The following is a 16,384-nucleotide window of genomic DNA, read 5'->3' as shown; positions in this document are numbered from 1 at the left end:
AGGCACTTTTACACAAAGATCCCAAAGAAATTACTGCATCCGAGATGTTAAAGGGCATAATTTTTTTCGCCTGGGCCCTAAGCATTTTCACACAGACACATAGCATCCTGTAATCAGATAATTAACTGGCATCAAGTATGGTGTGATGTACAAAATATTTTTAGGACAGCGACAGTTGCTTTTAACACAACTGGGTGGAAGAAACAGGTGCCTGGTTTTCAACTTTGGATACCTGTCCTGGGCACCCTGCCTTTGTTTAAGCTGATACTAACTTTGATGCCGGAAAATTACCATCTACTTTGTCTCCAACATTTCCCAAAGCTCCTCTGTACAAACAGCACCGAAATGGGGAAATGACGGCTTCTTTAAGCGGTGTAAAAGGGGCTGACAACATAATCTGATAGTCTGGTTCTGGTAAGAAAAGGGCTCTCTGATGAAATTTTGGGCAAACATTTTTTCAAACAGTTTTGAAAAAGTGACAATTGCTTTCACTGCAACAGAGCGGAAGAAGTGAGCGTCAGGTGTTAAACTTCACACCCCAGACCTGGCGTCATCGAATTCCCTTACGTGCAGGTGCTGTCCCTTCACAGATACTGCAGTAATCCCGCCACATATTAGCGGTTCACCACATTGTTCACGAATTAACACATTTTCGTTTTTTGTCCCCCCCCCCCCCCCCCCCCCCCCCGGAACCTATCCCCAGCTATTTGCTGATAAACTCACTCCTCCAAAGTTATTACAGTTTTTGGTTCAAGCAAATGATGAAATAATGCATTAAGACTGCGAGATGATCTTTTTATTTAATTTTATTAGACCGTTTTGAAATCATAGTTTGTGGTGTATTAATGGTTTAAACAATTAATATAAATATACCGTAGGCAATTAAAAAATATATATTTCTTGGGGGTGCAACATTTATTACAGTGGTACCTAGACTATCGAGTGATTTGTGTGTGTGACTCGATTTGTGCTTTTCAATATTCCAGTGGTTGCTCTGTTGTTGTTTTTTTTGTTTTTTTGTGTCTTTAGTTGCAAACCAAATGTTTGGATTACATGCCCTAAATGGTGTCAGTGAACTTCACAACAGGCAGCAGATAGTGGAAAATTATTTTTAAAAGCAGGACAAGTGCTTGCTTGAAGGGAGAATTGAAGACTGTTACAAACAAACTAGCATTTCCTACAAATACTATGATACTTGCATTTTTAAATAAAAAAAAAAAAAGTTACATTTTTTTATTTTTTATTTATTTGTTTTCTTTGTGGTTGGACTGGAATGAATGAAAGGCATTTGATTTAAAATCATTTCAATGCGCGAAGATGATTTGATATGAGTGTTTTGAGTTGTATGGTCTTGGAACAAATTAAACTCTGAAGTGAAGGCACCACTTTATTACTTAGTGGGAGAGAGGGTGGTGTTACTGTATCTCCAAAGGGCGTCTATTGACGCGTTGACTTTGCAACCACATTCCCTTTTTGGACAGAGCAGCAACACTGAACTCCAAAAAGCGGGGAAAAAAGTCAGCTTTGCCAGGCCGGATGAAAGGCGCTAGTAAGCTTAGCAGCATCTTACAAATCCTGGGTTGTAAACTTCAATAGGATCAAACAACATAAAAACAACGCACGGCATACAGATTATCTCAAGATCGCGTTTCATCGACCGACCGATGACTGACAACGGGTTGCTTACCTCCCTCTCATTAGGACGGGGTTGTCCCATCAAGAGGTCTTTCTACCCTGGGCGCACAGTCATATCCACGCCGCCGCTCGATTGATGGTCCATTAACGGCCTATTAAACATGACTAAGCGAGGGAGTCAGGGAGCACAATGTCGGGTCAATAGGGGGTTTTCCCTCACTCCTCAGCACGATTCCGGTGTCTGTTAATCGACCAGGCTAAGTGTTCACCCGCTTTTTTAAAGTGTAAATGCCACGTTTACTTCGCTGACTGTAGTTAGTGACCTCTGTTATTGTGTTCACTGCTAGCATCAGTTGACTATTAGCTGATTAGCCATGTGGTTACGTCTGTTTCTCAGGAACAGCAATGATGCTCCTGGGTCAGTTGGGTGCAGGGATGGGGGATCCATGTGTCAAAAACTAAAAACAGAAACAGAAAACAGAAAAGGAGGAGTCCAAGGCCGAAAACCGAAAGAAATTACTATGTCAATTATTGCTAAAATTGTATTAATGTCGATGACTGCAGCACTGCAAACCTAGAGAAATTCACTTCCAGAACAATTTGCCCAAATTTCCTTGACACTTGCGAGCAAAAAAAAAAAATCGAAAGTTTCATGCTAAAAAACTGCTTTTAACTTTAAAATGGCAACATAACTTACTACCAGCAGCTTTTAAGTTTTAGTACCTTTTGAACTACTGAAGAAAAGACAGTTAACCTAAAGCAATGAACTGTAAAAACTGTTTGTCTCGATTTGACAAACCCGTCACGACGTGCACTACAAGACCCAGTAAAAGCCAGTAATTGTTTTCATTTGAATGTTTATCCATTAAAGAGTCACAATCACCCGGTGCTAAATTTCAATCGCAGACAAGTCAGACTGTTTCTTTATGCAAGTGTTACGCTTTGTTCAGTGTTGACACGCGTTCTGTGGAACTCTTCTCGCTTTTTAAGACCGCCATCGCATCTTATCTCTTGGTTGTAAACTGCTGCGGATGAAATAATTTTGTCATTAACCATGTTTCTTTCACTTTTTGCATTTCAGGTTGGCGTTGTATGTGTACGAGTACCTACTACACGTGGGAGCACAGAAGTCAGCACAGACCTTCCTGTCTGAGGTAAGGCTTGTCGACTTAGACCGTAGACCTTAAAGGAGACATTATTCATTATACTGTGGGGCCAATGCAGTTTTTGTTACCATGATGACCAGGAGGAGGGAGGAGCATTGCGACACACTACAAAATCTTGTCAAGTCATCCCAGCGTAATTCCCCGAAACAGTCCATCCTTCCATCTATTTTCAATAGTGTGTGTCCTCATTAGCGTAATGGGTGAGCAGAGGCTATCCACTGACTTTGGGCAAGAGGTGGGTTACACCCTGGACTGGTCGCCACAAATTGACAAACATGCACTCACAATGATTGAGTGTGTTCAGTGCACCTAACCTGCATGTTTATAGAATGTGGGAGGAAGCTGGAGTGCCAGTAGAAAACCCACGCAAGCTGAGATTTGAACCCAGGAACACTCGACTGGGAGGCAGACGTGCTAACACCTAAATTTAATCCAAGGCACGTCCCTAATATAAAACGGAATTGAATGTAAAACATCCTGGCGGTCCTCTCAGATATTGGATGTTGTCACTGATGTCCTCATGACAATTGCATGAGCGGTGGCGGGCAAGGTGTGGCGTACATTTTTTATGAGGGCACACGATAAAGTTACACGGCGTGCTTTGCTGTCGTGTACCCCGTGCGCGATCTCAACTCTGCAACACCTGATGCGGGCCTCTCGATTCGTGTTAGCAATTTAGCTCGGTGAAACAAAGCCTGAGTAACTTCTGGGAGTCAGATGGCTAGAGACGGGAAAATTACAAAGCGGGAGAGTTCCGAAGTTTTGTTCTCTGAATGAAAAAGTATTCAGAAATCAATCCACACCATACCATGTTTTGGCAGCATTTTGTTTGTGGTACCAGCAGTGGAAGTAGGGAGTAGAAGTAACCTTTTGCCCCTTTCCCACTGCACAGTACCAAATATATCGTCTTGCCATTTGGGTTTTGCCTGAGAACTACATTTATACTACTTTGAAACACGAGAGCTGTCTATGGGTAAAAAACAAGCAATTTTGAAGCTGAGAGAAGATGGAAAAATCAATCAGCCATTGCACAAATCTTGAAAGTGAATTCAATTGAAATTCTCTGGAGAAATAAACCACTGGTGTACAGGGGGGTCCTTGGCTTGTGAGGGTCTCGGAATTGGGGTTACGCCACTCCCAACCGTTGGAACGGAACTCTGTCGTAAACTGACTTAAACCCTACAGAGCATGCATTTTGACTGACTGAAGTAACCCTGCAAATACATTTTACAATACTTCACCCAAAAACATGTTTTGTTACGAATACAGGGCACCCTTGGTTTATGAAGGGACTGACTAGTAAAATAAATTATTTGGCCAATATTTAGTAGACTTACATGTATGGCAATGACTGTGTGTACTGACTGCATAAAAGCAAGGCATTGCATGAATTAATATTAAATCTTAAAGGAATAAATCAATTACAAAATATTTTTTTGTTTAGCACAGACATTCCAACAATGCACAGACAGGATTTTTTTCCCATATTACTCTTAACCTTTTGATTTAAATATTTATTTTTGTCAAAAGTTGAACATGACATGGAACATTATACAGCTATGTCAGACAAATAAAATGTATATATTTATAAACATTTATAATCTGACCATGCAAAAGCTTACAAGTTTGCCAATACCGATTTACACCCAGGAAGTTAGTAATTAATGGACCCTCATTAATTTAATCATCCTCTTGAATCCCTTTATTTTCAAACGTGCTTGGATGATTTGTTCAACGCGAAGAAACTCTCATTATTAATATTGTCTGAGAAAACATGGACGAATGCAATCTATTGAAGTCTTTTGACCACGTCCCAAATGCTTACCAAGGAAATGTTATTTTGAGATATGCATCTTCATCGTTTCATTAACGCCCAACCCTAGTTATGACATATTTTGACCATTGTAGCCGCTAAACTTTGAGACTGAGATGCCCACCGAGCGTGCCACCTCGTTGGTGGCCCCTCTGAGCTTCATCCAGAGAATTGTGCATTGGCTGCGGTTTTTGCTTGCCTTATAACAACTCTTTCGGCCGTTTTTTTTTCGGCAACAAAAGTCTTTCGGACAAAAACTGAAAATGCACATTTCAGCGGAGAATTTTCAGTGGCAGAAAATTCGGTGCATCACTAGCACCAACATATGAGGTTACGCTGCCAGCGCATTGAACTAAAGTTTGCGCAGTGGTGTAAAAAAATGGCGTCACACAGTCGCATGCTCAATTACTGCCATATTACCATTTTGTATTTTTTACATGTTTCTCATAACAGTATTTACTGTAATTCTGATTCTGCTGTGTTAATGTAAGTTAGTGATGGACCATTGACTGGTCCATAGAGAACGGTCGCATTGTGTGTTGTGGCTCGATCAATGAAACGGGATTGGAGAAGCTTGCTTAGATTGTTCTGAACTCCTGTTTCCATGCCATTGGCTTGGATGTTGCTCAACTTCTTGCTAATTGCGTAGCTAACGTAGCTATCACCAAATTTAAGCCGAACAGAACGGTGCCACTTTGGGGGTCTGTCTTACCCAATTGGTTCTTCACTTCTGACCTATGAGACGTAACCCTCTCGTTATGAACTGTGAGTCTTTCTTCTTCCTTTCATAGATTCGATGGGAGAAGAACATCACATTAGGGGAGCCCCCTGGATTTCTCCATTCGTGGTGGTGGTGAGTATCACGATTTTCACTCAACTGTAGCGCTTTCACTCTATTTCATTTATTTGGATCTCCATTAGCTTTCACTAACGCCATCGCTATTCTATAGCGCGGCAGTTAACAAAAGCAGCCAATTCTGCAACTATTAGACTTTACTTGCTGCACACGGGCGTTTTGAGTTCCAGCCAGACACTTCCATTTCGGCAGATTTTGTCCGTTAAATCCAGATTCTGTTGGTTCCGGAGCTGTTAATTCAGGATACTGCATTGTGCTACGTATACTCTGCAGATGTGAACGTGATCAGCAGTCTTTTTTAGTTGTTTTAAATAGTGACAGAAGTACACTTCAGCCGTGCTCGTTGGACTAAAACAGCGCACGTTCCCTTGTGATTTATGATGTAAAATCAACGCTGTTGGTCGCCAGGGGGGGTGCCGCAGAGTCTCACTGAGGGTGTGACCCCCCCACCCCCCATATCAAACCCCCGCCCACCCAGCTTCGCTCTCCGTCCTCTCCCCTCCTCCAGTATTGCATCTTTCTTTTACCTCCCGATTCCTGAAACAATGGATCCAGATGGTTGGGAGAATGGATGGCCTCCCCTTCCCCCTCCTCACCCTTTTGTGTGGCCCCCCCACACACACTTTTCTCCTTTTGTTCACGTGGCAGAAGGATTCTTAGCAGATTATCCCGTTGCATTCCAGTCTCCTTTTGTGCCAGCCGGCCGCTGTTTCTGCCCCCCCGCGCCCCCAACCCCTCGCCGCTGTCATGTCTGCCCCTGACTGCGGCTAAGGTACGACCGCGTGGCGGGGAGGGGCTGTGGTGGGGATCCGGCACTTAAAACAAAAAAATCTGCCGTTTTGTTTATTTTAGTTAGGAGCAATAGACGTTATAAGCATGTTTCCCGACTTATCAAATGTATTTTCTCGACTATATGTTATTAAAAGCATATGGGTCACATGCTAAGGGGATAGAAAAGACCGGTCACTGCTTACAGACACCACTGTAGATATTACTAAACTCTTGACCTTAAGCTGATTGTTCCGAATGGAATTAAGATGAGCCTGATCTGAGCACACCTATGCCGACTTGCGCGACAACACCGCCGAGACTTGGACGGAGCCCAGAGCGAGAGTCTGAACCGGACCCCGAGGACGGCAATAAATTAGCTCGCTCAATTAAAAGTGAAGCTGTTTTACACGCCCATATATTAGCTCGGACTGTTGAGTCAATGCAATTGGCGATGAATGCTAAAATTCCCTTTATTGACAGTTTAAGGCACATTTCGGTTTAACGATCTTTTTGCCCAACCAATGCTATAGGAACCAGTCAGAACTTTTAACCATTCTGTTATGTACAGAAAATATTTATCATTTTTTTGGATAAAAAAAAGATATTTATGACTTATTGTTTGTAAGTATTGGAAAAATGGGGGGGAAATGTTTTACACAATTTTTTTTGTTTATATATTACAAGCATTTTCCCCCTTTAGGGTGATAAACAGAATAAAAATAATTCATTTAAATAAATGTATTAAATGGGTGAGTGTGTCCCGCTGTATGTTCAACTAGCAAAAAATATATTGAATAATTGTGTATATATATTTTGCTTTTTATTTACCCCATAGGTTGGTACATAAAATGAAAATTAATGAAAATTAATATTTATATACAAATGAAAGCCCTACTCTCTCTATGCGTGTGTGTTTGTGTGCATGCATACAGAGGTAAATAGTACAATAATTGCAAAAAAAAAAAAAAAAATGGATTTAGTGTTAATTGGCTGTGTTAGTCAAGGACAGCTCCTTGGTAAATTAGTTATGTAAAATTATAGACTGTGCATAGCCTTAAAATTGTGTTTGGGGCGGGGGATTAAGGTACTATAACTTTTCACCTCGGGGGTGATTCTGCTGAGTCATAAGAATGAATGCTGGGGCTGGCAGAGCATCATCAGCAATATGAAAATCCAAGGACGTGTTTTTAATAGCTACTAAGAGGATGGACAGAATAATAATTCAGAAAGGTTAGACCCTGGGTTAACTTGTGGGGGAAATAAATGGGATGTCACGGTCTATCTATAAAACCAAACAATCCAGATTTTAGGATTGTTTTATAGATAGACCGTGACATCCTATTTATTTTTCCCACAAGTTAATCCAAGTTAACTCTAAAATGTACAGTCAGCCAGTGGAGGGAGGCCAAGACTGGAGTTATGTGGTCCCTCTTACGTACTCCAGTTAGGAGGCGAGCAACAGCATTTTGAGCCAACTGGAGATGTTTAAGGGAGTACTGGCTGACTCCAAAATCAAAATGAAGTGCATTCCATCTGAGATGTAATAAAGGCATGTCTTACTGTTTATTAGTGGTTTTGTGTAAAGACAGCGTTTTAACTTTCCTTGTGATGGGCGTGCTTGTGGATCAGTCAACAATCTTGATTATTGTTCTTATTTTTTTTTTTTACCTTTTCAATTATTTCCAGACTCTTACTACAGCCCACAGCACTGAACATTCCCCCACAGATAACTTATCAAAATACCCGTCAGCATTACGCCACAAGTTGTATTTCTGACTTTTAGTTCCTGCCAAAACACCCAACAATTTCCAACTGAAAATGAATGGTGAAATTGAATAGCATCTGCTACCTCATATTCATACAGGTTCAGTTGAGTTAAAATAGTAGTCATACTACTGTTAAACTTAAAGTTTGATCAAATTAGCCTCGGACACCAGTTTGACAGAGCCATACAAAATTGGGTGTACATGTCTTTCATCACGGGCTGCATGAAAAAATCTCAGGGACCCATACTAAAGATTTTAACCGGAAGTCTGCCTTTTTGGTTTGAAGCAAACAAAGTCCAGGGCTCCAACTTATGTGAGGGGATTCACACAAGTGAGACCCAATTGGCAGCATGTATCCGACACAGACACATGGCTGACACTAAATTGCTTAGCTTCTTTGAACACGCCATGTAATGTGAGAAAAGCATGGCGCCTAAGCGTAATCATTCTCAGGATCTTTGGAAAGTTAAAAAAATAAAAAATAAATCAGCCCAGCACACCAGTTTCACGATTGACACAATAGCAGAAATTGAGCAGAAAGTCAACCATTTTGGTCTGAAGTGGTCACGTTGGGCGAATTCCAGTGTTCTTACTTTGACAAACTCCTACTAGGGATTTTGCCTTAATTAGCCCCAATCAGAATTGGGTATCCTAGACAAATGGGTGATGCTAAATTGGAATTTTTCATTTATTTATTTATTTATTTTTGTCTACGCCATCTAATGTGGTCGGGGCATGGCGTTAAAGTTTGATGAATATTCCAAGTATTCGCCATAAAAAAGGGATATGAGGGCCCGTTCTTGCAGCCGTGTTTTTGGTCTTGCTATTTGTTTAGCTCCAGTGACCAAAGCTGTTTATTTGCATCCTTGAGCATTGATATGCATGACAGCGTGGCACCCTCCGTGCACTCTGACCTTGTGGCAGAAAAATGCTAAGTTGGATAATTAGTTGACTTTTTCGGATCAAAACATCCATCAGTTCACGCAGTTTGGTCATCAGCCGTCTGCAATTAGCATGGTGGGTGGGTGACGGTGCGTCTGATCGGCTCTGTGTTTAATCGTGTCGGTGTTCCACCCGGTTTCTAGTGCTCTCATCCCCAATCGATACGCAGACTGATCCAATTAGGACCTCTTAGACATTTAGCCGGATTGTGTCCCACTGGGTTTGTAACGTGGGCCATTTCCCACGTTTAGCTTCCCAAATAGACTCTCCTCGAAGTTTGTATCGACGTGCTTTTTGTGCATGTCGCAGGCCATTTGCCCGTTAAGTTCCCCGTCTTGTCACTCAGGCACAATCAGAATCAGAATCATCTTCATTTGCCAAGTATGTCCAAAACACACAAGGAATTTGTCTCCGGTAGTTGGAGCCGCTCTAGTACAACAGACAGTCAATTTACAGAACACTTTGGAGACATAAAGACATTGACAAAAAACAATTGTGCAAAAAGATGCAGAGTCCTCAAGCACTTAGAGCAGTTCGAATGACTAATATTGCAATAGTCCGGTGCAATGACCATTTTGCAAAGGGCGCTGAGACTTCAAGGATTGTATGCGGTTTAAAGTGACGAGTAGTGCGATAATCTGGGACAATGTTGGTTGTGCAAATGTCACAGATACTCCTCAATCAGTGTGCAAATGGAGCAGATGCTACTCTGGCATGAGTGGCCAGTATATGCAAATAGTGCAGGATGGCGAGACAACTACAGTGAGTGCACGAGTAATACATAATTGGCCCCACAGAAATGTGACAACGAACTCAAGTCAAAAAATTGCCAGTTTGTTGTAATGGAATTATAGGTTAGGTGTTTAAGAAGTTGATCGCAAGAGGGAAGAAGCTGTTGGAATGTCTACTATTTCTAGTTTGCATTGATCGGTAGCGCCTACCTGAGGGAAGGAGCTGGAAGAGCTGGTGACCGGGGTGCGGAGGGTCCGAGAGGATTTTGCACGCCCTTGTCTTAGTTCTGGCCGCGTGCAAGTCCTCAATGGTCCACAAGTTCACGTATGTGCCGCAGTTGTCAGCAAGGTGTTCATGTACGCAAGTGTATTTACAGTGCGTGAGAGGATGATTGCGGGGCCATAGTGTCACCCCTTGCAATGGCTCTCAAGTGCGGAAGAGGCTGTTTTAAGAGCACTGCATTGATAGCGAGTGTGTCTGTTTATGAATAGCTGCTAGCCATTTGCTTGTACAGTGAACCCTCACTATTGGCGGGGGTTAGAGATGTCTCAATGAACAATATATCCATCTGTCTTTCTTAAACTGCCCCCAGGTGGCCAAGGAGGATACACCAACAGGAGTAGCATTCATTTGATGCAGCGTGACAAAAACTGTTGGAATTATTTTTATTTCTATTCAATTATTTCCTTATTGTATGTTTTTGTAAAGTAAAATTATTATGGAAGTGGAAGAAATGGATGGCCACTTAGAGGAACCGGGCAAGAATGCGGGGAGAGTGTGGATACTTTGGGAGGCTGTTTGCAATGATCGAGCGCCCCATTCACTGACCATGCCAGTGCATTTCAGCGACAAAAACTCTGCACTTTGCTTTCGACATGCCCACGCACAGCATTCTGGAGCGTTGACAGTGGCTTTATTTTTTCAAGATTTTGAAGCCTCGGTTTATATACTTGTCTTTTTTTTAGCATTCGAATTTGGGAGGGTTGGTGTCAAATTTAGAAGACCTATTTGTTATCACTTAACAGCGACTTCAACATTCCCCTCTCCTTGCTTTACAGCGTATTCTGGGACTTGTATTGTGCCGCTCCAGACCGACGGGAGACGTGCGAGCACTCCAGTGAGGCCAAGGCCTTCCATGACTATGTAAGTAACATGCTCTCAGTCTGCAATTTCAACTTTTTTCTGCGCCATGTTCTCGCCTTGACCTATGCTCGGTCCAGTGTCTTTCCAAAACGGACTAACAGTTAAAGGAGCCATCTTATGCATTTCTTTTGACAGTTTAAAACCGTTCCCAGGTGTCTTCATACTGACTGTGGCATGCTTTCATCAAAATACCCCAAGGTTCAAGGATTAAATTGGATGATGTTGTTGAACTTTTTTTTTGACCTTGGAGAAACTCCACTTTTAAGAGCTTCCCATGTGCTGTATATTATCACTCAAGAACCTCAGTGGTGAACCTCTCTAGCATCCAAGTGATGCCACACACTACAAACATGGTAGAAACAATGCAGAAGCAGTGACTCGACATACTGTAAGTCGCGATGTGTACTAACCAGTGAGAGTGTGGCAGAAATACAAGAACACGCAGAGGTGCAGCGTTGTGTACAAAAAGTGCCCCGAGACGACGTCTTGTTATGATTTGGAAGCGTGAAGAAGCCACTGTAACTGTATCGTATGCTGTGTAAACGTCACGTGTTATGATGGATACCCTCTGGTCAAGTGTGTGTGTGTGTGCGCGTGTGTGCGCTTGCGTGTGTGCGTGCCGGCATCTTTGCGTTATAGTGTGGGGAGATAATGGAATAGAGTTCTAATCCAGTAATCCCGGCACTGGGTTGACGCTAAACCAGGGATTTGTGTGCGTGTGCGGAGAAGTGTGGTTGTGTGATTTTTATGTGTGTGTTTGTGCGTGCGGTTACTATATGTAATTGTGTGTTGGTGAAAGTATTTGTTTTGTGTGTGCTATTATGTGTGTCTGTATAATTCTGAGTGATCGTTTCTGTGCATCTGGGATATGTTATTGTGTGCGTTTGTTTCTGTGAGATACTGTGTTGTTTGGTGGTATTGTGTGTGTGTGTGTGTGTGTGCACGTGTAATTTAATGACTCAGGGCATCTTTGGCACGCAGCCTGTATGGGGCGGGGGGGCTCATACCCCCGGTGCCAGTTAACCCGTGCACGTGCGTGACTGTCTGACATGGTCGCTCACTGTCTTCATCTAAAAGTGACGAAGCCAAGGAGACAGGCCTGGTTTAATTTTGGCTCCGGACCCCTGAGGCGCCTCTTCCAGCGCAGGTCCTTTCTGCTGGTGGACCACTCAGCAAGAACAGGAAATATTTTAGTTTCTTTGTCTTATCTTTACAAGAGTTAGGGCAAGGTTTTGGGGGGGTGTTTGGCGTTTATGAGGCGTTATCCAGATGATGAGATGAAGGCCTTTCGGGTTCTTTTATCTCTACTATCTTCAACAGTAGTTTATTGATGCTCGTTGTTTTTTTCCTGTTTGTGGTAATTACAGTTTGTGTGGGGGTAGGTCTGTTAAACAACAGATGCGTCGGTCCTGGTGGAGGTCTGCTCTTTGCGATGCATCTAATCCTTTTGATTCCACACGACTTCCAGTGAGTCCTTGACTCGTTGGCGGCGTTCACACTTGGATAGGCTCCCCTTGGAAAGACTTTAGCTCAGCCGAGAGACTGTTTGCATGATTCAGCGCTGCTGTTTTGGTTAGCAACTGAGTTTGAAAAATAGACTTCTAGGTTTAAAATGGGCTCAGCTGTTAACCTTCTATCCTATTTCATTTCGGCGCATCACTAATAATTGCATTACCCAGTCCTTGCTGATTGGTAAAAATCGGCATTTGTTTGTCTAAATTGGACGACGCATCCGGTAACTTAATGGGACGAATGGGAAAGACAGCAATTGCTTGTCAAAATTGTCACCAAGAAATGAATTTGTAATATCCAAGAGTGGCTTCAAGTTTTCTTTGTGAAAAAGTGAGCCGACAAAGTGAAGAAATGTCTGCTTCTGCATTCCACCTCCTCCACACAGTAGCAAATATATATAAAATTTTATATATTAAATTTTTTTATTTAGCCGCACGCTTCTTATCCCAGTCTTTTTCTTGGCCTCTGCGGAGTGCGAGCTGAGTGTATGTTGTGTCTACGGCGTGTATTCGCTCCGTCATCGTGTGTGTCTACTGTAGGTGTGTGTGTGTGTGTGTGTGTGTGCGCGTGTGTGTGCGCGTGTGTGTGCGCGCGCGCGCGCGCCCATCTGCTTTCAGCACCCGAACCTCGTGCCAGTTTTGAGGAGCAGCTGGGCTTTCTGTCTGTCCGCCGTAGCGTCCCCCGCACCCTGTTGAGCGCAATGGCTGTGTTTTGACTGGGCTGCTAAATTAGCTGGATCACTGCAGTCAGCTCTTTTTGCTTCCCTTTTTCCTCTATGCCACAATCCCCTCTTCCATCTACCTACATAGCTAGCTAGCTACCACCCTTCCCCTCTCTCTCTCTCTCTCTGTCTCTCTCTCTCTCTCTCGCTCGCTCTCTTTCTCTCTGCGTGTGTGCGCACGTGCAATAAGGACAGGGGGTCAAGGAGACGGTGATGAGGTACATATCAGTGTGAAGCAGAATGTAGATTAGTAGCCTCTCCAGGCGGGGACACACAAACGCGCGCCTGCACACACACTATCACATATTTATACGTCCTCCTTCCATCTCATGTTTATGTCCGTTTTTATCCCTGTGAATGGTATCAGGCACAGGTCAATAATGTGTTGAGCACAATTGATCCGTCCAGTAGGTCCTGCACTTGGGAAGGAAAATCCTTCAGCCTGTGTCCATGCTGTGCTGTACCTTGTGTCGTTAGCTTCCCGCGGTTGGATTTAAACTACATTTCCAAGTGCACACTTTTAATTAAACGCGTACATGAAATTTTTATTTTATATATATATTTTTTGACTGTCTACTTTCAAGTGACACATATCCGAAACATATCAGCCTTGCGTTGATATAACGTTACTTCTTCTCAACTGAATACGCTCGTTTTTGCCTCCATGACCTGTCCTGAACCCTCGCCTTAAAAGGTCAACTCCATTTCATGAGGCTTACTACTTTCAGACAAATGACTTCATCTCATCAGCACATGAATTATAACTTGTTAAAATCTGATGTTTCGAAATCTTTTAGATATCCAACTTTTGGAAATGAGACTTTTTCCAATATGACTTAGAAATCAAGTGATGTGAATTTTGACGTTTCGAGATCTGACCTTTTGGAAATTTGACTTCGCAAATCGTTTTGAAATCTGAAGTTTTGAATTATCGCTTTTAGAAAATCACTATTTTGAAATTCGACGTCTGAAAGGTTTCCACAATGTCAGAGATTTTAGAGCCCCCAACTGCCCGAAATCAGAATCACTTTATTGCCATTGTCAGTGAAACTTACATTCACAACTAGGATTTTTTTTTCCCAGCCTGATGGTGCAACATGAAACATAGATGGTGCTAATAAAAATTCAAATATAAATAGACTAAAAAGAAGGTATTTTCCTTCTTGCTGTGCAAAAAGCAAAAACAGTGTGCGTAGGTGGGAGCCTCCTAATTTTATATGCAGGAACAACCCTGGTATTATTCCGGTTGTTTTGGAAGACACGGGTGTGGGTGTGTATGCGCCACTGATTGGTGTTTTTCAAGCTGGGATTGATGAGGTATATCCGATCTGTATGTTTATGCTGCACTCGCATCAACACATACTGTGTCTGATACGTATCGAATTTTTATCCACATTTGGAATCGGGCTGATTCCGATTCTGTGTGTTTTCTTTCTCATTACGCCATCGTGACGCGTATCCAAAGTGTGCCACTGGAGTGCAAAAACCATGAAGTGTAAATCCAGCCCAAGCCAACATGGCGTCTTTACAGCGGAGCCGCAGAAGACATTGCCGTGTAAAAAGTTTTGAAGATGCCCTGGAAATACTCTGGGTCGTCCGCCCGCAGATGCTTAAAGCCCTGCTCGCAATGTTTACGGTCGACTTAAAAGGTTGTATGCTTTATGTCATGTGTCTGCAGTTGTTTGCCAGGGGCCAGATGATCAAAACCTGCTTCCCACACAGCAAAAGGAAAAAAATAAAAAAATAAAAAATCACCTCCTCATAGCCCTGCAGGCAGACTACCTCCAAGTAAGATGACTGTGAACTGCTTCAGTCACATTCATGTATGAGTTTTTAGTGAGGGTTAAAGTCCATGGAAAGTAAAATTAAAAGTCTTTCAAATTCAACACACCACAAAGAGGAGTGTTATTATCAAGCCTTGCTCGAAGTTTTATCCCTCACGTTTGATAATATTTAGTTTAGTTTTTTAATATTTTATTTTGTTTTACAGACACTCTCATGCAGACTATTTGAATTTTGGAAGTATAGTGTGTGTGTGTGTGTGTGTGTGCCTCTGTGTGTGTATTATTATTATTATTTTTTTTTTGCTCAAGCTTGGACTTGTACCAGCATCAGGACGGTTCCACTGTACTTTTCATTAAAGTCATCACAAAGCCCCATAGCTCAGTGTGACTTTTTCCCTTAAGAGCTAAGTCTATTTGATCATGTAATAAAATAATGTGCACATCATTTAGGCCTAATCATTTAATATTTTTCTTCCTGCTCATTAGCAAGTGTTAACGAGAGAGAAATATAGCGTAAAGAGTTGGGTCCAGTGCAAATTAATTGAGCTGTTTGTCTGTTAACCTATTGCTCGTGTACACCAATCAAGTGGACCAGTGCTGATATGGCTTTACAATTTTTAAGAGGCTGACAGGAATCAACATACGAAGTGAAACACTCTTTGATTTGCCCATTTAGCCAGTGGATGCTGATCCAGATATGAAATATACTCAATAACATGCCAGCGTAGCTCTACGGAAGCAGGCCATTAAAATATAGTTTACACTCACAGTAGCGTAAATATTTCCAGGTTTTTTTTCCCCCTCCCCTTTTTTTTGTGTGTGCCTTGGGTTTTTAGTGAATTTTTCATGTGCTTCAATGAAAGAATCGCCACATCATCATCAAGTGTTTAAAAAGCTGCTTTCAAGTCAACGTTGCCCTATGCACGTGCATTCTCTTTCAGTCTGGCAATTCCTTGCTACTACAAATATTTAGTACATTATATCTGCTTATTGGTATTGCATTTGTGATTTATGATACAGGTGCTGGTTGACTTCCAAGTTGTTCTAATTTGAAACAAAATTTCCCCAACTGGAAATACAGTGGTACCTTAACTTAAGAGTTTTTTTTGTGTTACGGGCCGTCACTAGCAGATTTTTAAAAATGTATTTATTTATTTATTTATTTTGCTTTGTGTTGCAAGCCAAAATTTGAGGTACAAGCAACTTCTGATACACCGCCGCTCGAGTGAAGTGAAACGTAAGTACTCTAATGCCAGCACGTGTGGGCAAAGAGAGCCACAGTCGCCGATGCGCTTTCAGCCGTTTATTGAATTGCACTTTAGAGTCAAACACAAAGATACAAAATGAGAACACTTGCAAGGAGCTGCAGTAGGCACACTCACAAAGTCATGCACAGACACGCACACGCAGACTAACTGGCCAACCAGACTCCACCTCCGGATGTCACACACTAGGCCACGCCCCTTGAAGGCACACATCCAACACACGGGACGATTGGATATTTATATTAATGTATTGTCAACAGGGGGTGGGTGGGTAGGCT

General features: G+C 42.3%; 1 protein-coding gene across 3 annotated transcripts in view; it reads left to right on the top strand.

Annotated features, from left to right (window-relative positions):
• The window catches only part of zgc:110158 (uncharacterized protein LOC553590 homolog), a 43,927-nt gene that overhangs the window by 7,305 nt on the left and 20,238 nt on the right, over positions 1–16,384 (top strand). For all 3 annotated transcript variants that reach the window (XM_061794823.1, XM_061794827.1, XM_061794824.1), the window contains exons 2-4: positions 2,717–2,789; positions 5,406–5,467; positions 10,740–10,824. In XM_061794823.1, coding sequence (XP_061650807.1) covers positions 2,717–2,789; positions 5,406–5,467; positions 10,740–10,824 — 220 coding nt within the window. The remainder of the gene's footprint in view (positions 1–2,716; positions 2,790–5,405; positions 5,468–10,739; positions 10,825–16,384) is intronic.

Source organism: Phyllopteryx taeniolatus, chromosome 13 (assembly GCF_024500385.1).
Source record: "Phyllopteryx taeniolatus isolate TA_2022b chromosome 13, UOR_Ptae_1.2, whole genome shotgun sequence".
NCBI lineage: Eukaryota > Metazoa > Chordata > Actinopteri > Syngnathiformes > Syngnathidae > Phyllopteryx > Phyllopteryx taeniolatus.
The sequence above is the reverse complement of the archived record's forward strand: the minus strand, read 5'-3'. Positions and strand labels throughout refer to the sequence as shown.